The sequence below is a fragment of the Pygoscelis adeliae genome, unplaced genomic scaffold (assembly GCF_000699105.1).
Source record: "Pygoscelis adeliae isolate BGI_AS28 unplaced genomic scaffold, ASM69910v1 Scaffold156, whole genome shotgun sequence".
NCBI classification, from domain to species: domain Eukaryota; kingdom Metazoa; phylum Chordata; class Aves; order Sphenisciformes; family Spheniscidae; genus Pygoscelis; species Pygoscelis adeliae.
The window spans coordinates 3,365,235-3,393,164 of NW_008825016.1; the positions used below are offsets into that span (position 1 = coordinate 3,365,235).

A 27,930-nucleotide genomic window follows, 5' to 3' on the forward strand; every position below is an offset into this window, starting at 1 on the left:
TTCAAGATGCTGGGCAAGAGATGGTGGCGTCTTCTGTCACGCCAGGATCAGGCAAATCAAAGGTAATCAGTCCTCACAAATCTAATTTATGTGGATAGCAATAGTTGAAAGAGTTACAGCTTAGCATGCAAGCTGTGACTACTAGGAAGACATAAAGATATTTTTAAACAGTTTCCTGTCTTCTAGACTTCTTGAAAAATTGATTTACAAACACTAGGCTAAGGTGTTTTGGAAAACATGGGGGGAAAAAAATCTCTTATTGGTATGTTCACTTCCTGCCACAATATTTGCTAAAATATTAGTAGCATCCAGTTCTGGCAGTAGTCTGTTTCATAATATACACAGACTTCTTTGCATTTGTTGGAAGTAAGTTTAAACAATGTCAATGTTAGGTCAGCATGTTATTTTCAAAACATCGTTCAAATTATATTGCTGAATCGTAACCCTTCCCAACTGAGTTCTCCTGTCGAACTGATGCTGCCCAGTTGTGTGCTCTAGAATGATTTTGGAAAAGTACAGAATTAGAAGTAGTTTCTGTTATTGCACTTGAAATAACAGAATTGGATAACATAACAGCAGTAACTTGGACTGTTATTGTTCTTGCAAATGTGTGGTAAGACAGTTTCTTGCCCTAATATTTAACAACTTGGAAATCGGATGCTAAAATGCCCTGTTTTCTGTTTACCTCTGGGTTAGAGGAAGCTGGTTTCTCTAATATGTACTTTTTTACAGCTGGACACATTGCCCAAAGAAGACCTCATCAAGTTTGCAAAAAAGCAAGTGATGCTTATACAGAAAGTGAAGTCAAGATGTACAGGTACCTTACTGGAAAGAGAACAATTTCTGCCTTAATGCTTGGTACTATCTGACCTTTCCTAATATCACTGAATATTTTTACTAGGTAGATTTAAATTCTAGGCAAATATCCTAGATTTTTTTCCTGCAATTTCACTCTTTTGTGGGAGGATAAAGGCTGAAGTCCTTAGAGCAAGGAAGGGAAGAGAAAGAAGCATTGCTTTTGTCAGGTATTAAGTTAATTTTGATCTGGCAGTATGGCATGATGGAACAATGTAGCTTGTGCAAGAGTTGAAGTAGGACTTGTCATTGTCTATTCCCCATATCTGTTGCAGGGATACCTGTTGCTTTTCAGGAAGCAGATGGGAGGGGGAACATCTCTGATAGATTTTTGCATAATTCATAGAATCATAGAATCATAATTAGTACTGTTGTAGAGTACAATAGTTTCTTTAAAATAGTTAGCTACTTTATATTCAGTCATTTGCTTCTTTAAGAAGAAATCGTAAAATATACCAACAAAAATTTTGTGTTAACCACCTAAAAGTATCCTGTGTAAATCTGTGTTCTCATGTGCTGTCCTTCTTCTCTCTGCTGTCCCTTTTCCTCCAGCGGCCCACTACTTGGACTGGTGTCACTTCCCCTTGTTTGGAGTTAGTTATGCTGACTGCTGGTAGCTGCCCAGCAAAGCAGTAAGGATAGGGATGGGCTATACTAGGTTCTTCCTCAGTGGGGTTATTCATAAGATCTTGTTCTTCTACCTGCTGCCTATTTTTAGAGAACCGGTAGGAACTGAATATCTTTTGTCTGGCTTAAATTGATCATGAAATAGGTAGAATTTTTTTTGATGATTGTCTTACTTTCTATCTGTTGTCCCTCCACCCAAACAAGGAAGCTTTGCTTCCTCAGGAAACCATGCTAAATGTCAGGACTGGAGAGGTAGTACTGAATGTTTGTTCTGTTTCTGTTAGCCCTTTATATCACTCAGTAACAAACAAAAATTGATGAAGTAAAAGACATCTCTGATTTGAATAAGTGTTGTTAGGCACTGGATTTACTAGTAATTTGCTACTGTGATGAAGCATCAATTTATGCTGTGAAATTTCTATACTTTTTTAAGAACTAGAGAAAGAGATTGAGGAACTCAGATCTAAAGCAGCTACTGGAGGAGCTGATGATATTATTCAGGTAGGAATATGTAATGGATTTCTAATGTATTGCATAATGTTAGCTGAAATAAATCTACAGAGATAATTTGTGGGAAATAGTAAATAGCTTTAAAACTGTGATTCAAATCGAATGTAATCAATTTTCAGGAATTCAAGATGCTTCCTAAATACAGCCTTTTTTTTCTTCCTTCCCCAACATCCTTACTCCGCTTTTCAGAAAACACTATCAGTTCTGTGAGGAATAGTACAGAATAGTACAATTTCCTCAGCAAGACTTTTTCCTTCTGTGGTTGGTTAGACAGGCTTTTGTTTATTTTAGAATGACCACTGTGGGAAGACTTCAGCCATTTAGAAAACTTCTGAGGCAGTCATTTGATGAGATCAGAAATACATAATTAAAGTTGCATGTCACAAGAAATACTTTTAGGAAAGTAACTGGAATTTTTTTTAAGTGGCAAGAACATCTGTCTTTCTCAAAGTAAGGGTCATAGGCAGAATATGAAAGTGAAAGTTGGTAGTGAGGAGGAATTTATCAACTGGAAAATTGTTTTTAATAATTTGGGTGGAGATTTCTTTTCTACAGAAGGGGAGCTCCCCCCCCACCACCACCACCTGGCAATAAAAAAATTAGCCGATCAGAAATACGATTTTGAACAGAACCTATTACTGAACATCATTGTTTTAGTCTACCTATTCCATATCTGTCATATTTGAGTTGAAAGTAACTTTTAAAATCAGACTGATCTGTTTAATTGACAAAAAAAGTCATGATCAATATGTGAGTTCCTACAGTTTGCAAAAGTCATTCAGGCTTCCATTGTTAAGGAACCCTTCTTTCAGTGATCTTTCTCCCTTAAAATTAGGCTCTCACAGAAAGACTGGATGTTGTACTTCTGGAAAAAGCTGAAAGTCAGCAGCAGTGCTTAGCTCTGAAAAAAGAAAATATTCAAAGAAAGCAAGAAGCAGAGGTACTGAAATGAGCAATAGAACATTACTAAAATATTTCAGAATTATGTTTATTTCCTAGTTTTCATGTTGTGTATTTCACTTTCTTTTTAATCTTTTTCTTCACTTACCTGTGTTCTGTTTTACCTTAAAAAAAAAGTCTGAAGGCTTCATATTTTTAAAGCATATTTTCTCCGTACCCCCTAATTTATAGTTTTTATAGGACTGACAATAAATACAAAATTCTTATATACACCAGCTAGATCCACAGCTGTTCCAAAAGAACTCAGTCTGTGCATTAGTAGCCTACTTATGTGATGGCTTCAATCAATCAGCTCTGTCTTTCCATGGGAAATATGAGGTTTACATTCAGGTATTCATAGGAAGGAGCCTGCCAGCCAAGGCATCTAAATTATGTCTGTAATCTTAATAATAAAGAGTGAATTGCTTGCAATTGATGAACATTGTTATATTCCAGATACTTGAATTTGGTGCGCTAAAAGTAATTTGGTCTTTAATACGTTATCGTAATAGTTGCTAAAGCTAAAATCTTTCATGACCGTTTTGTGAAATTATGCTGGTAAACATGATTTAAGACTTAGTTTTCCTTTCTCATTCTGCAAATGTTTTTGTACTCTCTGCAGTGTCTTCTGAATTGAGTTGTCCTAACATAGTTAGATATTTTAAAACTATAGCAATTTTTAAAACTAAGGACTCCTAAATCTAAATCTTCTAACTCATTATTGTAAACAGTTTATTTGGAAATTCTGTGTGCTAAATTACCAGTATTTAATAACTTGTATGTTTGTTTAGGCTGCAGCGGCTAAGACAGAAGAATTGCAGAAGCAACTGGAGCAATTAAGTATTGACTCTCTGAAAGAAAGAAAAGCTCTGAAGAGTGAATTAGCAAATGCACAATGCAAACACAATGAGGACTTAACAAAGCTGAAAATAGAATTAGAGGAACAAGTGAAGAAACAAATGGGGCTGGTGGAACAGATTGAACATCATAGTGATAGTCAAAAAGAAGTTAAAAGATTACAAGATTATATCCAAAGAATTAAATCTACATATGAGGAGCAAATTTTGTGTCTGAGCAAGCAGTTGGAAACTGTGAATGAAGACAAAAACAAAGAAGTGACAAATCTGCAAGAAACTATTAAAAGCAACTCTCAGTGTTACCATAATGAAATCAATAATCTGAATGAAGAGCTTAAAAGATTAAAAATTGCCCATCAGGAAGAGGTGTCAGAGTTGATGCATCAGATTGAAATATCTTGTAAAGAAAATGAAGAAAAGCAAAATCAGATAAATCAGTTACAGCACAATTTGGCAGAGGAGGGCTTAATAAAAGAGAAAAATGCGAAGGATGAAATGTGTGCTCATACTGACCAGCGTGAATATGACTTGGAGCAGCTGAGAGAAGTCTTAAATAAAAATGTAGAAAGCAAGATAGGTCTTGTAGACACACAAGAAGAACCTTGTGTAGAAGCAAAAATGGAAGAAAAGGTTAGGCACCTGGAGCATAGCTTAGAAGAGCTCCAGTCCCAACATAGTATATTAAAAGATGAGTTAACTTACATGAGTAATGTTAAACTAAAACTGGAAGAGGAGATCCATCGCATAAAGGACGAGTACTTTCATGAGCGGGAAGACTTGGACTTTAAGATAAATGAATTGCAGCTTACTAAAGAAGATTACTGTGGTGTAATCGAAAAACTGAAATTGGAGCTTCAAGCAGCAAGACAGCACTGTGAAACCGCTGTGAAAGAGCATACGTTAGAAACTCAAACTCTGAAAGAGCAACATAAGAGAGAAATTTCTGAACTAAATGAAACTTTATTATCTGGTTCTGAAAAAGAAAAGATGGCATTAGTTTTTGAAATGCAGGAGCTTAGAGAACAGCTTGAAAAGCTAACTCAGGAGAAAGAAGAAGCAGTATCCAATTACAACAGCCTGAGAGAAACAATGGAAACTCTACAGACTGAGCTAGGGGAATCTGCTGGAAAGATCAGCCAGGAGTTTGAATCAATGAGACAACAGCAAGCTTCTGATGTCAGTGAACTGCAACAGAAACTCCGAGCTGCTTTCAATGAAAAGGATGTTCTTCTTGAAACTGTGAATCGCCTCCAGGAAGAAACAGAAAAATTGTCATCTAATCTGCTAGAGATAGAAGAACTTAAATGTAAAATTGCTAGTCTTCAGGAGGAGAATAACACAATAACGAGCTCCCTCACTGCTGTGAAAGAACTGGAAGAGAAGATCATTGCTCTTACTGATCAAAACAAGGATATTTCAAATGAAGTAAAATGCTTGGGTGAAGAGAGAGAAAACCTTCAGGAAAGGTGCAAGCAAGAACAAAGAAAAGTTCAGGAACTTCAGCAAGAAGTAGGTGTTGCTAACCAGTACAACAGCGACCTGAAGAAAAAGGTGGAGGAATTAACAGAGAGACTGAACGAAGCTTTAACTAGGAAGAGTGAAAGTGCTCAAACGTTAGAGCAACTGGAAAACCAGATTGAAACTCTGGTGCGTGAAAGAGAGAACCTTTCATCTGAAGCATATACTCTTCGTGAGGAAAATAAGAAAATCATTCAGGAAAAAGGCGAATTAAGTGAAGAGCTGGAAAAGTTTACATCTGAAAAAGATGGTTGGTTAGTGTTGAAAGAGCAGTCTGAAAACTTAGAAAAAAACCTACAAATGATGACTGCAGAAAAAGACCATATATCAACATTACTTGAAAGTGAAAAAGCGCACAGATCCCTTGTAAGAACTCAGCTGTACCACTTACTTGAGCAAGTGGGGTCCAGCGTTTCTGATGCTGATGAAGAATATGATTCTTTTAACTTGTTACAAATTGCAAATGAATGCTTGGCAAAAATGAAAGAAGAGCAGTGCCTTGCTGTACAGAACGAGGAGAAAGTTCTTCATTTGCAGCGGGAAGTTGAGAGACTAGAGGAAGAAAATGCAGCTCAATATGCAGAACATAGATCCCTGATTCAGGATTTTGAAAAAGAAAAGGATCTCTTGAGAGAAGAATTGGAAGGCGTGTTGTCTGAAAAAGAAGCACTTCAACATGATATCCAGGAGCTGAAGAATGCCAGTGAAAAAACAAGGATTGAAAATCAAGATCTCTTAGCTAATACTGAAGAAATCACTCAAAAACTTGCTTTTTATGAAAGTCAAATACAAGAACAGCAAAAAGGATCAGAAAAACAAGACGACTTAAATTTGATTCTGGAACAAAAGGAAACTGAGCTTAGAAATGTGAAAGACGAACTGAGTTCTCTAAAGGTTATATTTTGTTATTGAAGTATACAGACTAAACCTCTAAAGTCTTCAGAATTAAGGTTCAAAAAATACTTTCAATTCTCTCTTTTTTTTCCTTGGCCTCAAATTGAGTTTCCCTTCTAGAAAGCACATGTTTCTGAGTTTCCTAGCACCTCAGAATCCCCTCCCTCCCCCCAGGAAAAAAACAACCAAACAAAACCAATCATAATGCTATTTTGACAAAAGTTGCTTGTACTTGAACCTCTCTTCCTATCAGTACCCCCTAAAAGTGATCATTTAACTAGATGGACTAACTGACCTCATAATCCTTCACCTCTAACTTTCTGACTCCATCTCAAACAAAACTCCTGCTTGATCTGCATTAGCTGCTCCTGACTTCAGGTCCTGGGAATTGATGGTTATGTAAACCTGACAGCTGCAGAATTAATGGTCTCCCATTTTTTGTCCTCGGACAGGATGGAAAGCAGCTGTTAAAAGGTTGGAATGTTTTCCTTTCAACATAAGTATGCTTTTCAGTTGCGAAGCTGATATGAAATTGCACATAAAGACTTTCTTGGTAGTAAGAATGTAGACACAGTCCAGCTGTAGCTGAAACTTCTGGTGGCTTGTTAGGGGAAAAACAGATATCACAGAGAAATTTTTGTAATACTTCTTATATCTTTGTTTATAATACAGAATTTAATGGAGACATTGACTGAGAAAACTGATCAACAGTCTTCGGTAGCAGAGCTTCAAGCAAAAATTGGTATCTTTCTTGCTGTTCTTTTATGTAAACAGTTTGGGGGTTTTGAATCGTTAGTTTTTCTTTCTCCGCATAGTTGTCCTGTATTTCCTACAAGCTAAGGAAGGTGGGGAAGTAGGTATCAATACAACTTCCTACAATATTCCTTCCATTAGGGATTTAAAATATTTTTAGCAATCTTAAGTCGGTTATCATTTGGTATTTCTTAAGGTTTTTTCTTCCTGTGTACATTTGGCTATAAACAGTGTAGTGGATTTCATCTTTATTTTTTAAATAAGGGAAATAATTGTGTCAATAAGAATCCCTAAGGCTGTCGATAGGAGAGGAAAGCAACACTTTGCCAAAACTACTGTTGCCTCATTGCAGTTATCCCAACATATGGTTGTTGGAAAGAAAATGGTTCCGAGTTGTTACAACTGTAAGTAGGAGTAGACAGGAATATGGCTTTTTACGTTAACTGTGATGGAAGCCTCTGAAACAGGGAAAGATTGTCCCTAAGCTGTCTGTGCAGCTGGATGTTTTAGCTTCAGATTAAATTTAAATGCTTAACTGAATGAAATATTTGAACACACCCCCCTGCTTTATATTTTGTTTTTTTTTCAAAGTCATGCTGGTATTTGTGTTCTAATTTAATTTCATTTCTTGGGGGAGAGGGGAGGCGTATTTTTTCACTTTCTGATTTATTTATTTTAGGAAGGCTGGAAAAAGAATCTGCAGAAAAAGGAGAGAAGCTAAATAAAATTAAGGTTGTTGCTGTGAAAGCAAAGAAAGAATTAGATGCCAGCCGAAAAGAGGTACCCTGACTGCTTCTTAATATGAAGAACATTCTGCATCTGGGGTTCTGTTTTAATGACACACACTTCTTTGTAATAAGATGCAGACTCTGAGGGAAGAATTGGAGTTGGTTCGATCAGAAAAAGATCAGTTGTCTGCTTCAATGAAAGATGTCATTCAAGGAGCTGAAAGCTATAAGGTAAGAATAGTACTATATTTACAAAAGACAGTTAACTGTCAGAAAACACTTTGCTTTTGAAGCCTAGCCTGGATATATATTGCTATTTACTTGCACAAGTATGTTTGGCAAAAGAAATTATGTCAGTGCGGTTGAGTACCCAAATCGAGAAATGTAAGGTTCTAGTAACAGAACTGTGCGGCTGCTGTCAGAAGAAAATAAGGCACTTCCTTTCTACTGGATGGTATTTTTAAACCTTCTAAATCTAGCATCATACGTATCAAACAATGTGTTGCTGAGGCAAAACATAAATCCTTATGAATTCTTCAAAGTACATTAAATTGGGGATCAGTTAGAAAGTCCTTAATTGATAAAGACAAACTATTCCCTGGGAGTGGGTCCTCTTGGAGCACGTCTCTGGGCACATGAAGCAGGTGACTGGGGATAGGCAGCATCGGTTCACCAAGAGTAAATTGTGTCTGATTGCCTGTCATGATAAAACAGTTGGGGCTGTGGATGAGAGAACAGTGGATGTCACTTACCTTGACTTTAGGAAGGCTTTCAATGCTCTTTCACAGTACTCTTGCATCCACGCTAGGACATCACAGTCTAAATGGGTAAGCCACTGAATGGGTGCTTAAAAAATAAAAAAACCAGTTGCGTGGTTTGGCTCAGAGAGTAGCAATTAATGGCTTGTACTAGATGCCAGTAACTAATGGGGTACCAAAGGGGTCTGTGCTGGGACTTGTCCTGTTGAACTTTAACAATGACCTGGAGAAGGTGATGAGTACACATTCATCAAGTTCTCAGATTATTTGTAATTGAGAACAGTCAATAGACTTGAGGGCAGGGCTTCCATTCAGAGAGACCTAGACAGGCGTAAGGAATGGGCTGACAGAAACCTTCTGAAATTCAACAAAGACAGGTGCAAAGGTCTTCATGTGGGAGAGAGGAACTCCTTGATACAAGCTGGGGACCGTGTGGCTGCTGAAAAGAATTTCAGGGTTTTGGTAGGCACTGCACTGAGAATGAGAAAACTGTGTTCTGGTACCAAAGGTGGCCACAGCATCCTGGGCTGCAAGAACAGGAGTACAGCTAGTAGGTTAACGGAAGTCATTATCTCTCTTTGGTCAGCACTCCCATGAAGGTGAAGGTTCTAGAGAACAAGTCTTATGAGGAGCGGCTGAGGGAACTGGGGTTGTTTAGCCTGGAGAAAAGGAGACTCAGGGGAGACCTCATTGCTCTCTACAACTACCTGAAAGGAGGTTGTGGCGAGGTGGGTGTCGGTCTCTTCTCCCAAGTAACAAGCGATAGGACGAGAGGAAACGGCCTCAAGTTGTGCCAGGGGAGGTTTAGGTTGGATATTAAGAAAACCCGAAAGGGTTGTCAAGCATGGGGCCAGGCTGCCCGGGGAAGTGGTTGAGTCCCCATCACTGGAAGAATTTAAAAGGCGTGTAGATGTGGTGCTGAGGGCCATGGTTTAGTGGTGGGCTTGGCAGTGCTAGGTTAACAGTTGGACTCGATGATCTTAAAGGTCTTTTCTAACCTAAATGATTCTATGAGAGACAGCAGTCCTAAATCAAAATGAGAGATTCCAACTGGATACATGGATAAACATTTTTATCCTATGAGGATGGTGAAGCTTTGGAACAGGTGGCCCAGAGGTGTAGTGTCATCTCCATCCTTGGAGGCAGGTCCTTGGAAAGACCTGACTGGACAAAGCTCTGAGCAACCTGGTCTGTTCTCATTGCTGGCCCTGCTTTAAGCAGGAGGTTGAATGTAGACCTCCTGAGGTCTTTTCCAACCTGAATTACTCTAGAATATTGTGAACTGAAAAGTGTTTCTCCCAGAGCCTGTAATGGAACGATAGCTTTAATTTCATTCTGGTATTTCTGATGTTGCAGTGAGACAACTTAGATGCTAAAATATTAGGAAGTGTCTGAGGTATAGAATGTGCTTATGCAATGAATGTGCTTATGCAATGTATATTGTAAAAAAATGATGGGTTTGTGTTTGTATGTGTTAAGAATCTTTTGATGGAATACGATAAGCAAGGAGAACTGCTGGATTCTGAGAAAGGCAGAGCAAATAATCTTGAACGTCAGATAGATGACCTCACAAGACAGCTACAGGTGTCATCCCAGCAGGTCAGTTCTGTATACATGTCTCATCTATTGTTAATTACAGTAAATTTTTTTTTACCTATTGTGCTCAAGTTTTATTCATCTGATTGTTACCATATAGTGCGTTTTGGATAGTGACTTGAAATTCAGGGTTTTTTTTTCCAACATCTGATATGTTATCTGGGCTGTGACAAAGGTAAATATATCTAGATATTTTGTCTGGCCTTTTTAATAGAAAGGGTTTAATTTACCCCAGGTCAACTCACAGAAAAAGGCAGGTGATCAACTCTGGCTTCAGTTGGAGGTACAACTGTGCGGCACGTACCAGATATAAAAACAAAGTATCAAACTTGAACTATTTGTCTGATTTCACACCTAGACTTCTCATGAAGTACAGTAATCTTTAAGTGTTACATTTTTTCTTCTGTTTTTTAGACAAAATGTGGTTTTGTTATTTAATCAACAGTGTTTAAATATACTAAATTAATTATGCTTTTTTGCGTCTTGCACAAGGATGAGACTTTAGGATGCATTGTGGAGTACTACAGTGGCATTCAGAAGAGTCTAAGATGGTAATTAAGCAGCTGTGAGACACATTTTTGCAAAGCTAACTGAAATGGGTTTGGGATTTAGGATTCAAACTCCCAGGCCCCATACATAATTACACTGAAGATCCACCTAGGCCACTGTTTCCTTATAAACAGAAGGTAGTAGTGAATAGCATAGGAAGAAATGACAAATAGTAGCATATTCTAAATTCAGCAAATTCTGCTGATTATGTAGGCATTGATTTATTCAAGTTTGCTACAAAGTATTTTGTAAATAAAAACACTGTTTAGGTAATTGGCAGCTTCGTTCACTTATACTTCATTCTTAATCTGCATAATAGAGACTGAGATAAAACACTGAAGACTTCAGAATTAAATCTGTTAAAATCATTGCAAAAATAGTCCAGATACAGGAGGATTTCTTACTATGTACTGATGTGATCTCATTGAAGGCTTAGTGGTGCTGCAATTATATCTTTTTTAGGAATTAATAGTATGATCATTTATTTATAATACAGCAGCTGTATTTGAAGTGGGCAATAAGTACTTGAACCTTGCATATTATTCTGGGAGGAAGGTGATTATTGCAGAAAGCATAAATGTTGGGGTATTTTTTTCAGATTTCTTAGAATTCTAGCCATCTTACAGAAAGCTGGGCAAATGAACTCTGAAAAAAATAATCAAATTGTGCTAGTGACTTTAATTTAGCCTATTTCTTAATCTGGTTTAAAACAGTTAAGATGGACAAGACTCATCTTCAGGAGTGCTGTTTGTAAGGGAGTTGGATAGAAATCAGTGTTTGTTTTTTATATACAGACAATATCTTATCTGTCAAAGTCGCACGCAAATTCAGCTTACATTTTTATCTTTCCACTATGATCATTTCAGCATGATCAGTTACAGTCTGCTAATGAAGACCTCCTGGCTCGTGTTGAAACACTGCAATGTAATGCTAAGCTTCTGGAAGCTCAGATACTGGAGATACAAAGAGCCAAGGCAAAGGCTGACAAAGAACTAGAAGCTGAAAAGCTTCTAAAAGAACAGAAAACAAAGGTAGTACTCTGTAGAGATGGCGAATGGGCTGAAGCCTTACTTTCACTGGATGCAACTTCTGTTAGACCTTTGTAAACTGTGTTTTTATAGAACAAGTTCCATACTTTCTCTTCTTGTTACTTGGCTCGGTCTTTTTTGAAGGTTTGGTCTGTTCATTGAAAGAACTTTGCAAGACTGTCACTTAGAGTAGTTTGGGGATTGTTACAGAATGTGAAAAACACTTCATAATCTTCTGGGTTTTTCTTTGGTTCCCAGTGATTTCCTAAAGAAAAAAAAAAATCTTATCTTTGTACAACCTAAGTGTGTGTGCATGTAAGTGTAAATAGATGCTGACATCTATGCTGACATCTATTTTGAAATTGGACTGCGTAATTGAGAAGTATTTAAATTTCAGGAACATAGTGGTGCTCTCCGAGAAATGGAGGAGCTTCAGATGCAACTTCAGAAGGAAAAGAAACATCTGCAGAAAACTCTGCAAGAACTAGAGCTGGCCAGGAAGGTAGAGTTGCTGTTCATGTTAGTGCTTACTGGACTAGCAAAGATTTTGGCCCATCTTGCTGTGTTGAATGCCTCCCTTTCTGTTCTGAGGATTTTAAAGCCCAAGGTTTGCAAAAGGGAAAACACGAGGGTTTTTACCCCTGGTTTTGTGTTTGGAGAGCTGATGAGTACTTTTGGGTATGGTTTTTTTTTTTTTTTTTTATTGTTTGTTTGTTTGTTTGTTTTAGCTTGGGTTATGTGGCCTGTCATGAGTAGAAATAGGAATAGAATTCAGATGTCTGGTACTTGCATGGTGCGCTATTCAGAAGCTGCCCTTGTTGTAAGGGCTGAGGATGATAGAAACTAATATCTGCAAAATACCTACTGGTAAAAGTGTTAAAACTAGTAACAGGTTTTTCAAAGCTTCTAGTTCGTGTTTGAAAACAGATTATTTATTGAGGGTATGGAAACCTGATGAATGGGTGTTGCTTGTGGGTATGGATAGTTACAAAATTTTTGTTAGATGGGCAATATAGTTTTTTAATATAATTTAAAAAAAAAAAGATTCTTAGCAGCCAAGGCAGATTGTAAGCTGCAACTTCATTGTGTGTAACTTGCAGGATGCTCAAAAGAGTACACTGATGGATATGGAAATAGCTGATTATGAAAGGCTAGTAAAAGAACTTAATCAGAAGATTACTGATAAAGACAGCAGAATAGAAGATCTCGAGCAAGAGACGGGGATTCAGAAACAGAAGCAAGAGACCCTACAGGAGGAAATAAGTGAGTAAACTATAAACAGCAAGAGTCTCTATGGTATAGTTAGTAATGGTAAAAAATACAATTCACAAACAACTCAAGTCGATGAGTGAGAGTAAAGTTTGCAGGGAAGACTAAACAATTACATAGTCAAAATTACTTTTCCAGAAAGGAAACTTTACTAGGTTATCAGTCACTTGATCTTGTATTCAGCAAATAAAAGCCAAATTGCCTGCCTGATAAATCATGTTTCTTACTTGATTAAGTCAACCATAAGTTCTAAAAGTTGGTGACTGACAGGGGGTTTCATTCTGACATACCACGCTCATAAAACTTTACTAGTCAGCATGTTGTTAAAAATTTCATTTCTTCCTATCCTTACGTGTAGGTCTTAAAACAAATTCATTTATTTGAAGATCTTTGTGATACATGGAAATAGGATACTAAACTTGCTGTAAGCTATTTGTTTGCAACTCTTAAGAAATCTGTCAGAATTTGCTTAAATATTTTCCAGCATTTTTAAGGAAATATAGGAGGGGAAGTTTCCTTTGCATATAACTGCTATTTTCTGCATTAGAGTCACTTCAGTCAGCTATGCAACAGGATGAGGACAGAAATGCCAAGATAAAACAACTCCTGGTGAAAACCAAAAAAGAACTTGCTGATTCAAAACAAGCTGTAAGTCCAGATGTTAATGACTGTGTATTCCATTTTTAAACTAACTTTTAAAAAAACGGGCTGGTACCTGAATTTTTAAGTTGCTGAGGTCTGGGGTTTTTTAATAACCAGATAATTTTATCATGCAGGAAAATGACCATCTGATGTTGCAGGCATCATTAAAAGGGGAACTGGAAGCCAGTCAACAACAAGTGGAAGCCTATAAGGCAAGAAACTTAACTTCTTTGTTAGTGTAAGGTTTCTTATTTAAGTAATAAGGGTGTGATTTGTACTGGGCAGATGGAATATAGGCTAAAGAATGAAAAGGTGTTATTTTTATTACTAGGTTACTAGTTCTTTTTCTTCAATGAGTTTTGTCTGTTTGCTGCTTCCCCAAATATTTCCCCTGTGATGTTCTTTAAACAGGTTTACCCCTTCTTGTTCCTCTTTCCTTTCCCTTTCCCCCGAAAGAGAGGACTGTGTAATTTGAAGCTTGTAACTGGGATACGTTTTAAAATAATTTCTATAAAAATTGAAGTTGCTCAGTTTAAAAACAAAAGAACACAACATCGTCAGCAAAAATCTTAAGTGTTGTCCATCTGTATAAATTTTGTTGGTTGGGCAGAATAGGAATTGAGTGTTATGAAAGGTAGCAGGGAAGGGAAGGGAGAGGGGTCGGCTTTCTTAAATGCTGCCACCGCACCACTGTAATTTTATCTTCCATTCTCTCTTTAAACAACATCATAGATTTTTTTTTAGTTAAGTATGTGGTAACCCATGTCTATTTTTTATTCTACTTTTATTGGATTTTAATTTTATATTCACCAGTTCTGTGCAAGAATTAGTATAGTAGAATACTATGTGCTCCGTGGCACGTCCCCTTGGAGAGGGAAGAAAAAATTTTGTCATAGTGAAATTTGCAACTGACTTTTTCAGATTCAAGTGGCTGTACTAACATCAGAAAAGCATAAAGTTCAGGAACACCTGCGAACTTCTTCAGAGCAACACCAGCGTACGTTGAGTACTTACCAGCAAAAAATTGCAACCTTGCAAGAAGAGTGCAGAGCAGCCCAGGTACTCTAGTGGAAGAAGTAATGTCAGAGACTTCAGAAGGGAGATTTACTGCACTCTCTGTCTGCTTCTCTAAAATATTTTGCGGATCTTTCACTCTCGTCTTTTTGTCTGTCAAGAATTGGCAATTATCCCAGTGCTTAATGTATTTGAGTGGTGGTATAGAGGACAAGCCAGACTCTGTCCTGGTTGGCACGTATCACTTGTGGTGGAACGTCTGGACTGCACTCTTGCATTTCCAGTAGGGAAAACCTGTGGTGGTAGTGGGGAGTCAGAGTTCATTTAAGATGATCAGCAAGTATACACTGAGGGGGGAAAAAAGAAGCCTTTAAAGAAAAGGGGGGAAGAACAAACAGAGAAGGAATATAATTTGCTCCATATAAAAACAGTTAACACAGATACCACTTAAAAAAAAAAAAACAAACCACCCTGTGAAAAATATATTTGCAAGCACCTTTTAATATGTTGCTATATGAGCAGCTTCTTAATTGGCAGCTGAGTTACATGTGAAACTGACACTATTGCTGAGGTTTTTATTATTTCTGGGGTTTTGTCCATATGACACCGTGTTAGATGTTCCTGGAATCTCGTGTTTGCATTGGAGACAGACAGATTCAGAATATAGTAGGACTGTTACATTCAAACTATCTTTATGGAGATTACTGCACCACACTATAGCCCCTTTTGTATGATAGGTATGCATGCTGCAGATAAGTGACAGTTGAATGCAGCCTCTCAAAAAAACCTCTACATTTTAAAAAGGTGAACTGAAATGGACAAACTTTGTGGGTGCTGCTACAGGAGGCTTGCCTGAGTGTACTGGTAGATACGATTATGGTTTTACAAATGCATTCTTCATAATTGGGGACTTACAGTATCTATCCATGGTGGCTTGCTCCTTGATGTTGTGAAACCAGTCACAGTGTAGATTTTCCATGATGGTATGGCTTGAAGCTGTTGGAAGATTAGCCTTCCTCTTTAGGTGCCCTACATCTAAAAAATAGTTATTATTACAAGGTTATTAACAAAGGAAAATTCTGTCCAAAGGAAAGGTGGACACTAAAGCAGATAGTAGGTTAGAATGCAAAAGTCATGCTGACATTTAAGGCTGTGTACCTGAGGACTTAAGAATATTCAAGCTCACATAGTTTGACTGGAAGAAAAGAGAAGGATTAATTTAAAGAAATGCCCACAAATCTTGAAGACTCCGGAAAAGCTGGAGCAGTGGCTAGTCAGGGTCAGCACTGTGGAATTTCACTCACCCGTTCAGCTGAAGAGAAACTTTCCAAAATCCTCCTCTGGGAGATGAGAGCATCTTAGTCATCTCAAGGATGAGTAATGAATCTGTGAGCTTCTCCTAAGATCCAAGAATGAAAACCTGCATCTGTGTTTTCTTAGAAACTTATACAACGTGAGTACTTGAAGGATGGGAATAATTCTTGCTGTATAGTGTACAGTCAAGGATGAAGTTGTGCTGTGAGGTAATTCTCTGTATGTCCACAGAAGCTCATGTATTAGCTGAATTTAGAAGAGAAGACAGACCAAACACCCTTACAATCAACTAGAATATTATAACTTGTGCTGTGTAATACTACTACAAGACTGACTTAACTCCTCAAAATTATGCATAATTTTAAGGCTTATTAGATTTTTGTCACCTGGGTAGTATAAAAGGAAAACAGAATTATCCCTTTTTTTTGCTTCACCTTTGCCTTCATTTAAAGCTGTTGGATAGAACCCCTTGCTTGTGAATCTCTGTTGAATGCAATTTTTGAATTTGCAAGTATTCTTTCTTTTCTTTAATACTGGTATGTTGAAAATCAGTGCCTCTTTTTAAGTTTCACATGATATTCAATTAAAGTCCAAAGAAACATGATCTGCTATGATAGTCACAATTTTAATTATCCAGTTAAAAGAAGAAAATGCAACAGGTTGTTCTTAATTTTTTTTTTTTTCAATGAAAGATGCATTTCATTTTAGAGAAATAAGGGAGCCATAGTCAATAGCATAACTTAAGGGTTTGTTTTCTGTGTGTTAGGCTGAACAAGCATCTGTTACATCTGAATTCGAGAGCTACAAAGTCCGTGTTCATAATGTTCTAAAGCAGCAAAAGAATAAATCTGCTTCTCAGACAGAATCTGAGGGAGCCAAACAAGAAAGGTAAAACTAAAATTTTTATATGCATAGAGAAAAATACTGATACTTGAGTTATTGTGCTTGCCTTTTCTAATTTCTGACCAACAAGTGGGTTCCACTCTTTGCTTGAATAAGGAAAATATCAGAAGGGAGGCAGTTTGCTTCCCCAGTTACTTTGGTTTAAAAAAAAACCCAAACAACAAAACCCCTCTTTATTTCTATAAACTTTATGTGATCTGTAATCTAACTGTGGCTCTGCCTATCTGAACAGAAGAAGGATCATCAATTTGTACCATGGTGGTACTATGTTAGTTTCTAATTCCTTGATTTGTCTTTTTTTTAGCATTTATTTTTGTGTGGATTACCTGTTGTTACTGTCAGAGGGAGAAGTAAGGTGTTAAGAAGATTCTCATGAGCTGAAATTAGCCAGCATCTTCTGTGTAGACTTGACATGTCATTTTCTCTGACATAAAGTGTTGCAGCAAAGCGCCATTTCCAACTAAGAAGAAAAGAGCAGATTGGTACTGTTCAGCTGAGCTCACTTTGAACCTTTTCAGGAAGGAATGGTTTAGTGTAGGTAAAGCTCTGGCTGCCAATTCAGGCATCAGTTCCAGCGATTTACAAAATACTTATCAGCTGTTATATGAGGAAGGACTTGGGCGAAAGTCTTTGGACTTTTGGAACACTGCCAAAAGTTCCCTGAAAATCATTTAAGTACAGTTGTAAGCCAGGTAAATTCAGATTAACTTCAGAAAATGTCTGAACCCACTCAAAAGTAGCCCAGTTTCTATAAGTTATTTTTATAAGTTATTGATAGCTGTCCTTGGTGACAGACTGGGCGTTTATGCACAAGATGTCAAAATACATTTCTGACACAGGTCTTAAAGTGGTACATGCAATTGCTGCTGAAAATCCACCAGAGGGAGACTTGTGCTTTGTTAGAGGACTTTGGTTTTATGGTTTGTTTGGGCTTTTTTTAATACATCTACCCCTTCTTTTCTTTGAAGCAAGCAAACTGCAAGAGTTGCATTTCTTTGTCTCTCCTTTTTGCAGAATTTCAAGAAGTTCTGGTATTGTTAGGTTTTTGTGAAAGAGGGTCACATTGGAAACAAAGTGGACAAGTAATCAAGCAATAAACAGATGAAAAATAGTTTTCAAAGAAATGGTTTACAAGTGTCAACTCTAAGGGTTAATGAGGTATACAGTTCATGACATAATGGAGATGTCTGCAGATATAAATACAGAAAGCTAAAAGGAGAATGTGTCTGACTTAAGACTTTTTCCTCCTGGTATATCTGATTTTGATTTATTTCTGACCAACAGAGTTATCTGGTTTTACATATTGATGTTGCTTTCTAGTCCTTTGCTCAAAATCTCCTCCAACCATTTGTCTCCTGTATTCAGTCTCATTGAACTGATGTGCACTTCCTAAACAAAAAACCCTCCACCACTTCTAAGAAGAAATTTTTTCTCCCATCTGCATCCCACGTATTATTTTTCCTCTGTCTTGTTCCTCCAAACCAGCTTGAAGTAGAAAGTGATAGCAGTCACACCTTCTACCCCAATAATTAGATTCCCAGCAGTTCAGATGGGATGTGATAAACCTATTTGTACCCATATTGAAACACGATCAGAACTTGCCTAGTTGTTTCTGCTGCAGTCACATTCTAAGATTATTTTGGTCATGATGCTGTATTGATTTAATTAATAAATAAGCCATTTGGATCAGCTATACAAAAGATTGTGGATATAATATAGGTTCTGAAATAATATAATTCTTTTTAAATGTATGCTGTTCATTTCTTTTTTCTCCCTTGCAGAGAACAGTTGGAAATGGTGATAGATCAACTTAAAGTTAAGCTGCAAGATGCTCAGCATAATTCACAGATGAATGCGTCTGAACTCCAGGCGTTGCAGTCTGAACATGACACCCTGCTGGAAAGACACAATAAGATGCTGCAAGAGACTGTTGCAAAAGAGGCAGAACTCCGTGAAAAGTATGGTCTGCTAATGAATAAAAATAGATATTTTATTTTGTGTGAGCTTTAAGGGCTGGGCATGTAGTGACCTATAACTGTACTTCCCAAAGAAAGGGCATAACTGTTGAGAAAGTTAAAGGAATTTTCAAAAGGATTGTTTGCTGTTTTTCATCAGCTTTCAGAAGTTTCGTCAATGAAAATGAAGTAGTAGCTGATCAGGGAATTTGAGATTTCTGCAAGCTTTCTACCTGTTAACTATCAGATTTGAAAATGAACATTGTTTAATTAGGTTGACTATTTTTAAGTCCAATGCTCAGCACTACGTTTGTGTTGGACTACTCAACTATATTTTATGGATGTTTCCTATTAGAAAAATAAGGTAGTTAAATGCAGAGCAAACAATTTCACTGACAAAATATCCAGTCCTGCGTCCACCAAGTGCCTTTCCTTACAGAAAGTTCTGGTTTTTAAGTCTATTCTTGCCACAATCTTAATCTGCTATTTCTGTCAAAGTGAAAGGAATCCGTTTAATCTGTACCACTTCTTGAAAAATCACATGAGTACCTAACACTTGAGCTCTTCAAAAAGGATCTTCCCTTGTCTTTTCTTCTCTGTTTAGGGTACAAAGAAGTTCACATGAAATATTCATTAGAAACTACAGCTTAGTATCAGGAACTGTTGACTTCTTGTGTCTATCTTTGTACTGTCTTATCTGTTCCTGATAGCCACATGATGATTCATTGTAATCAACTAAATTATGTCCTTCTGCATTTTTCTGGAAACAACCCATATCGCAGTAGGTTCCCTTTGTACCCAGAGAGACTAGCTCTTTGCTACTCTGGCTATATTTAAGTTTGTATGCTTATAAGGGCAAGTCCTGTGCTTAGTCTTTCCATACTTGCACTTGTTTAATTGCTTGTGATGATTTTGTCTTGCTTCTGGAGTACCTCCAAACCAAGTACAATTGATGTCTTACTGACACTTTTCTTGCTAACAACTACACTGTTCTACCCTCTTTTGCACTGAAAGTTGAAGCTTAAAAAAATTTCAGTGTAGCTTCTTAGAAATGAATGTTTTCAGAAGTCCTGCATAAATGTTTGGTAAATAAATGTTAAAGGAAGTGGAGTAAAGGTAAGTGACATGCCCTGAATGACACTATAAACAGTCATGTTGCAATTTTTGAATTTAAGAATGTTTAGACCACAGTGTCTCTAATACTTTCATTTTTTCCCAAAGACGTCTGAATTTTGTGTTCTGAAATAAAAATCAAGAGTTTATGTAGCACAGTTCATTCATATGATAGGTAACAAGTGTAACTTCCTCAGTCTTAGATTTTCCCTGTAAAAAGAGGAGTTTAAATGGAAAAAAGGTGCACGGTCATTCTAAGATGATCATACACATGAAAACTGAAAACAACTGTAAACTCTAAAAATTTTGAAATGTAAAAATGACAATGTTTTGCTGTTTGTTTCTTATGTTTTGTGTGTATGCTGTTTTCAGGCTCTGCACAATACAATCTGAGAACATGGTCATGAAAACAGAGCATGCCCAGGCTTTGAGTCAGCTGACAGCCCAGAACGAAGCTCTCCGGAACAATTTCAGAGATCAAGTCAGGAACCTGCAAGAAGAGCACAGGAAGACAGTAGAGACACTTCAGCAGCAATTGTCCAGAGTAGAAGCTCAGCTCTTCCAACTTAAGAGTGAACCAAGCACTAGAGGTAACTTTCAGTCGTAATACCAGGTTTTCTGGGGTTAGATAAAAATTTGCGTACCTGAGTCTGAGTCTAGAACATGCTTATAGTGTGTGGTTCTGTAATACACCATAATTTTTTTCTGGAGAATTTGCAGCATGCCATATTAATCCACTGATACCAAGTAAGGAACATGTTATTGTTATTACTGTCCTTTCAGAATCTTAAGGTACTCAAATGCATCCAGAGGAGGGCAACAAAGCTGGTGAAAGGGCTGGAAGGAATGTCCTATGAGGAGCTTGTCTAATTTGGAGAAAAGGAGGCTGAGGCACGACCTCATTGCTCTCAACAGCTTCCTGAGGAGGGGAAGTGGAGAGGGAGGTGCTGATCTCTTCTCCCTGGTACCCAGTGACAGGACGTGTGGGAATGGCTCAAAGCTGCACCAGGGGAGGTTTAGGCTGGACATAGGAAGCATTTCTTTACCGAGAGGGTGGTCAAACACTGGAACAGGCTTCCGGAGAGGTGGTCAACGCCCCAAGCCTGTCAGTGTTTCAGAGGCATTTGGACAATGCCCTTAATAACATGCTTTAACTTTTGGTCAGCCCTGAAGTGGTCGGGCAGTTGGACTAGATGATCGTTGTAGGTCCCTTCCAGCTGGAACTATTCTGTTCTGTTCTAGAATCTGCATCACTGTTATCTCTTCTGCAGTACCTGCATTGTCAGACAGATGGAGGGAAATTACTTTGCAAATATTTGGTGCTCTTCCTATCAGTTTGTCTCGGATTTTGAAGCATACTGGCCCTCTGCCTCCGGTATTGAGGGGTAAAGCTAAAGAAAAGTGTATTGAAAACTGTTTTAACAATGTTTGTTATTGGTATACTTGCTATTTGATCCCTTTTCTAATTTAAGATTTTACTGTGTTCAAGCTCAAGTGCTATTTTTATATCTGTAAAGTTACTAATTAGGATGTAGTTGGACGTTTGCCAAGCAGCAGTAGCAGTTTCAGAAATTACTCTTTCCGTATGTTACTGAAGCAGCAGGATGGTGCACACAGTATTAAACCAGAAGAATTTACACCTCCCACAGGACTGGTTGAAAGAAAAGCTAATTCTGTTTTGCATTAAAAACATTTGGCACTCTTGTCATAGCTAGAACACATCTTCAGGGAGAGTTGCATGAAGGTTTCATAGTCACTGAAATAAAAATTGCCACTCAAGTTTGGATTTAGAAACAGGCTTTGACTGGAATGGTCATTTGGAGGTGAAAGGCTACGTTTTCTATTATAAATGTATGTGTGTATCTGGCTTTCTCCCTTTTCTTCACCTTTCCTTCTGCTTTTTGAAGACTATTTTATGTACTGCTCTCCAATCTGAGACAGTCAAACCTATGAAATAACCCTACCAATTTAATTTTCATGACAAACATCAGTAAGTATCTTTCAGGTCCAGCTGTTTCAAATCCAGCAACGAAGAACTTAAGAGAACGGCGAAACACTGACCTTCCTGTTCTCGATGTGCACACTGTAGCTAGGGAGGAGGGAGAAGGCATGGAAACAACGGACACAGAGTCTATCTCTTCAGGCAGCACCTATGTACCATCCTTGGAACAACTTCTGAACTCCCCAGAAGCAAAACTCGGTAGGTAGAACACGTGGCTTTTTGAAGCACTTGCCGAGGTAAGTTGCAGAAGTTTGTGCCCTCAAAATACCTGAGAACGTTGTGTTTTCATGCTTTTAGGTGCAAGACACAAGTCTACTTAAATGCCACTGAGTTTACACTCTCCTGAATTTCTGTAGGAGTTTTGTCCTTGAGTAAGGACTAACAATAAAATGTTGCTACAGGTTTTAGTGATTTAAAGATGTCATATTTGTGACTTTCTAAAGGGAAAAGACTGGATGAGCAAGTCAGTGAATAGTTACAGAATTTTTTGTATTCTGGACGAGTGTCTACTAGAGACAATTAAGTGCTGATTTAACTCACATTAATGAAAGGATAAAATGTCTGTTCATCTTAATGTGGCTTGTTAGAACAGGAATTAGTCATTGTTTTTTCTAGGAAAATGAAAGCCAGCATGAAGAGCAATGTTCTAAGAGTCCCCCAAAAAGTAGGAAAATATATGGTAGCATAGAATCATGTTTTAAAAGTCTACTGAATGCTTTGTGGAGAACTGTTGAAAATCTCCATCTATGGGTAGGAAACAAGGGGTAAATGAAAACCATGTATCTTGACATACTTAGAACTGATTTGCCAATCCCCTTCTAATATATATACAAAAATAGATCACAAAACAAGCATGCAGCAGCAGCAATGATGCCTGTTAATTTTGCAATCTGACTTTGCATGGATTTTGTTTCTAAGAAACGACATTAATCAAGCCCTAATGTTAAGTTAGTATAAAGTAGATGCAAGTGCTTTTTCCTTCTCTGTTTTCTTTCCCAATTAATTGCAGAACCATCTCAGTGGCAAACAGAACTCACCAAGGATGAGCTGATTCAGAAACTAAACACAACAGCGAAGAGTGCTGATCACTTGAATGAATTACTTCGTGAATCAGAAGCAACCAATGCAATCCTAATGGAACAAATAAAGGTTAGCAGACACGCAGGAAATGTGGGGACAGCTCTAATTTCTATGGTCTGTTTCTTAGACCAAACGTTTAACACCAAATATGTTTCAGAAAATCCCAGTCTATAAAAATTTGGTGATGCGAAACTTGATTTTGGAAGGGCTTTTATTCCACAGGACTAATTAGCGCTTTCAGAGTTGACTTCAGTTTTGGGGTTTTTTTTTCCCCACAGTTTCTAGTCGGCAGAGAGGGGAAAGTAAAAGCTGCTACAAAAAAAACCTCAAGAGTTTGGAAGTTTAATGTTTAGTAAAGTGCCTCTACTGTTTTCACTTAGATAAAAGCAGTAAATCCCAAGGGAAGCATTGTCTGGTTTCTCTTCCTGTAACCCCTTTTAGCTGTCTTAAGTTAAAAGAAGATACATGTTTAGAGATACATGTACTAATAGAGTTTGGTTTGGTTTGATTTGATTGTACCTCCCTGAGTTCTCTGAAAACATTTTTGAAGTTAGCATATTCTCTAAACACGCTAAGCTTTCTTTTATGAAATGTTTCTTAATGAATGATAATATTGTTAAATCTGTGATCCACGTTGCTTATTTAACTCTTTATCACTGAAATTGAATAGTTAGTACTGTATATCATTATAACTACTGCACAGATTTTATCAAAAAAGGTTAGTTTTGATCAATAATAAGTTGTTGTTTCTGGAAAACATTATCAGAGGTTCAAGTTTCACTGGATTTTTGTCCAGAATATGTGCTATGCACACATTATGCTTTTTGAAGCAAGCTGCATAATTTGCTTTTTAGCTCTTCAAAAGACTTCTGTTCAATTGCTCATTATATGAAACAAACAATATTGCATATTTTTTCCCTCATCTGCAGCTTCTTAAAAATGAAATAAGAAGATTGGAAAGAAATCAAGAGAGAGAAAAGTCTGTGGCTAATCTAGAATACCTGAAGAATGTTCTATTGCAGTTCATATTTCTAAAATCAGGAAGCGAGAAAGAAAGGCTGCTCCCAGTAATAGACACCATGTTGCAGCTCAGCCCTGAAGAGAAGGGGAAGCTAGTTGCAATTGCCCAAGGTAGGTGGTGTTCAAAACATTGTCGCAAAAAAAAGAAAAGTGGAAGTAAAGGCAACGGAAGTTCTGTGCTTTCTTTTTTGTAAACCTTTGAGGAAAAACAGAGCTTAGCAGGATAATGCCAGTGAGCTAGCCATAAAACCATTTTGCTCTGTTGGGAAGTTACTATTCAGTTTTCAGAAAACAGAACAAATACCCAAGAAAATAAATAAAATCAAGGTAAAATATAATTTCTTCTGAAACATACACATTTTAGAAAGACGGTAGTAAGTTGTAAAAATTTAATGTGTTCATGTTTTGAATAGAGTTAAAGATTTCTGTCAAAGTGACCTTAAAACAGAGGTTACTATAAATGAATTGCTTTCTTGGCAGATGTTCTAAAAAGATAATTAAAGTGGTCCTCTCAAGGCAGTACTGCAGATCTAATATTAGTTTCAATACATTAACTTTAAAAATGCCTTCAAGAAAATATGCTTTTTGTTTAAGAACTAAAGGAACTAGGGAAGCAAAGAAAAAGAGTTAAGCCTTTGCAAGAAATTAACCCAAGAGCTGACTGTATAATAATGTTCTGGCTCCGCTTCAAATACTGTCTTTGAGCATTTGTCCCCTTAAAAACGCTTTTTAAGGTATTGTTTGTCACTTCTCAATAACAACCTGCAGCTTCTTGTACTTCATCAGCAACTGATCTATACTTTATTTTAAAATTAATACAAAGAGTAAGTACTGTGTGTATATAAGCACTTAAAAGTTGTGAAGAAAATCATATAAATAAGGAAAGTGGCAAAGTACTGCATTCCATGATAGGCTTTGCATTTGGAAAGATGAGATGTAAATTAAGTCCATAGCATTTTGATGTTGTTCTGGCTCTCTAATGAACACTGATGGGATTTTTCTGGAGAAAGGTGATAAATGGCCTCTTTAAAACATCCTTAAGTACCCAAAGTATAATGGACTTAGTGATAAAATCCATGAACATATCTATGGCAGCTGAAGAGTGAGTATTGAATGTTACCTCCTCAACAAGTTTACGAGGGCAGCATTTGAAAAAGGACAGAGGTGGGGCGTAAACAAGGTCATGTAACTGAATGATGCAATGTCTGACATAATAAACTTAGTTTAAAGTATGTTTTTCTTCCTCCTTCAGGTGAGGAAGAGAGTACCTCACGGCCCTCTGGGTGGGCTTCGTACCTCCACAGCTGGTCAGGACTTCGATGAGACAGTGGAAATGCTGAATCTTTAAACACATTCCACAGTTGCCGAAAGAGAAATCTTAATGTAGAAGAACAATCTGTTGGTGTTGTAGCATTGAACTACAGGTTTTTATTTCTGTGTGTTATTTTCAGCTTTTTAGGCTCTTCTAAGAAAGAAGCCCTCAGTAGCTCTGAAAGACTGTTCTCTATTATGCTCTGACAGCAGTGAACTATTCCTCTTGTAAATGTTAAAGCTGATGATCAGAAGTATAATGAGAAGTGACAAATTAATTGCAAATTGCTTGGAAACAGAATTTGACAAACCTGTGATGGCTCTTTTGATATTGATTTAAAAAACTTTGATCTAATATAGTAACTGCAATAACTAGACTTTAGACTTAAAGCATTTTAAAGTGTTTACAGTTTCTTTCATGTATTTTTGTCAGCTCGCTAATCTATATGGTTAGTGTTATTCTCTGCAAGTTAAAGAAATTAAAATTGAGTTATTTCCTCTCTGGTGATGCTTACAAAATGTAAGATCATTAAGAAACAGAAACAGCATTTTCTGCTTTGACTTGATTAAATTTATAGTCTTGGGGTTTTTTTGGGTTTTTTTTTTTTTTTTTTTGCAAAAGCTAAATTGAAAATATGAAGGCAACGGTCCACAAAATGTAGAGGGTGCCTAAGACTGTAATGAAATATAATGCTTGGCACACCTGGGGCATGGTGCTATAGTAGAGATTAATGGCATCTATGGAAGTCTTGGGATAGTACACCAAGAATTAGAGGTCATAAGTGAGCTGAAGCTTTAGGAGAAAGGGCTTAAGCTATGGCTTTTTAACCTGAGGTTGGAAGTTTGTGTTCAAGACCAGGAAGAAATGTTTCATTACTGTCGTGATGCCTATACTTAGATGAAAAGACTACTCATACTGACTTAGTCATATTGAAGACACTAAAGAAGAATCTGAGTCTGGAGGTCAGACCCCTAACAATAACTTCTGAGAGAAAAGGACAGAACTTTTGTCAATAGATGCATCTTTTAAATGTTCTAATGATTGAAGATGTTATATCCTTCTCTCACTTCTCTGTGTTTGCACGTCATTTGCACAAATCTTACGCATAGATGAGATAATCTCTGTTCCAGGTTATTCAGAAAAATGTTTGGGTTTTTTCCAAGAAAAATACATCTCTGCCTTAGAATTACTTTTTCTGTTAACAAAACATCTTTTTTTTAGCTTCAGTCTTCTTTTTCCCCTTTCTAGTCCATGCTGCCTTTCACCATCTTAATTTATTTGTAAGTTATTAAAATGTATACACACGTTTTTAAACCCTGCTTACCCTCCAACAAGAGTCTTTCCATCTTTTTCACTCGTATTTTCATGCTCTCTGTGCTGTTTTATAGTGAATCATTCCCTGGTATATATACCAATGTGAAATAGTATTCTTTTTTCCTATCTATCTTAGTTGAGGCTCTGAGGAAATGATGCTCATTCCTTTAATATTAACCTTATTCGGGACTGAGATTAATCTGGACATAAGAACAGCAGAAAGGCAGCACGTGTTGAGAATAAAGTGTTCAGTAACTGTGCTTTTGGTTTAATTTTTTGCTTCTTGTATATATTTCAGTACACAATCAACAAAGCCAGCAGGCTTTATTTAGATGTTTTAATTCCTTTCCACAGTCTTAAGCACCTTCCCCCTGCCCCGATATGTGTTCTAACTGGAATCTTTATGGTTTGTGCTACCAGTGAAAACATTTTCTGTGGACTTTCAGATCACAGAACTGATAAATGGTAGTGTGGGGATGAGTCTTTTAGGCATCTGTAGTTTGGAAATGTAGATAGCAAACATAAGGCTACGTTTAGGCTTCCTTGCATTTGCTTTTGAAACGATTACCGTATCTTTGGCATTCACGATTTGCTCCGAATCTCGGATGTTGAATTCTAACTCCTTATTCACTCCTTATTCTAACTCCTGTTAGTGTCACTCTAGAGAATGCCAAAACAGAGCGACAGGAGAGGTTTGAAACATGCATAAAAATAAGTGCAAGTCATTCTCCTGCTGTGATTTTAACAATGGAAGCACATGAGTGGAAGGGCACGACTTTGCAAGCTGAGTTTGAACTAAGACAGACAGCTGTCCTGATCTAGTCTCTTCTGCACAGTATCTGCTCAGCCATCTCTAAAGAGCTGTGACAAGTTGCTTTTAAAATGCACGTATTTCAGAACTGTAGATTATTTAACATTGTAAGCTGTGAATAAATGTACGCAAGTAACATACATCACTGGCTGTATTAAATACCAGTTGCTTATTGACTTATTTCAGGCCCGAGTTGCATGCTCACTGTTTTTAGTAAAACTCAAGTATTGTACTTATGAATGTAGTGGACACCTCTTGCATTACTATATGTATTTTTTTTTACGATGGAAGATTAAGATCTTAATTAATGTAAAGATATTTTAATAACTGCTACTAAACTGTGTTCTGTTGCTAAGATTGCCAGAACTTACCTTTGTGGCAATAAACTGTCTGTAGGCAAATATATCAAAGTTTAATATGCACTTGCAGTAAATGGCATAGAAGAATGTGGACCTGGAAGCAGGATTATTTTGCATAGAAGCCTTTTTGTATGTCATATATTTGCATTTGTAATGTACAGCATTGTAGCTGTGACTTGCTTTCAAAAAGCAATTTAAAATTGTAACTAG

At 37.1% G+C, this 27,930-nt stretch overlaps 1 protein-coding gene across 1 annotated transcript; it reads left to right on the forward strand.

Moving 5' to 3' along the window:
- On the forward strand, positions 1–25,247 carry GCC2 (GRIP and coiled-coil domain containing 2). The gene is made up of 22 exons (XM_009326296.1): positions 1–62; positions 733–817; positions 1,916–1,983; positions 2,828–2,932; positions 3,723–6,200; positions 6,873–6,942; positions 7,633–7,733; positions 7,814–7,912; positions 9,919–10,038; positions 11,451–11,615; positions 12,010–12,114; positions 12,713–12,875; positions 13,429–13,529; positions 13,658–13,735; positions 14,445–14,582; positions 16,618–16,739; positions 18,536–18,712; positions 20,195–20,412; positions 21,828–22,022; positions 22,834–22,973; positions 23,834–24,080; positions 25,177–25,247. Exons 1-22 carry the CDS (start codon positions 21–23, stop codon positions 25,245–25,247), a joined length of 5,088 nt encoding a protein of 1,695 aa, XP_009324571.1. The 5' UTR covers positions 1–20.
- The last annotated feature ends 2,683 nt before the right edge of the window (positions 25,248–27,930 follow it).

Coding starts and splice junctions, on each gene's coding strand:
- GCC2 (XM_009326296.1), top strand. CDS start 21: ATGGTGGCGTCTTCTGTCACGCCAGGATCAGGCAAATCAAAG. Junction 12,115..12,712: donor AACTAGAGCTGGCCAGGAAG/GTAGAGTTGCTG, acceptor TGTAACTTGCAG/GATGCTCAAAAGAGTACACT. Junction 13,530..13,657: donor TTGCTGATTCAAAACAAGCT/GTAAGTCCAGAT, acceptor TTTATCATGCAG/GAAAATGACCATCTGATGTT.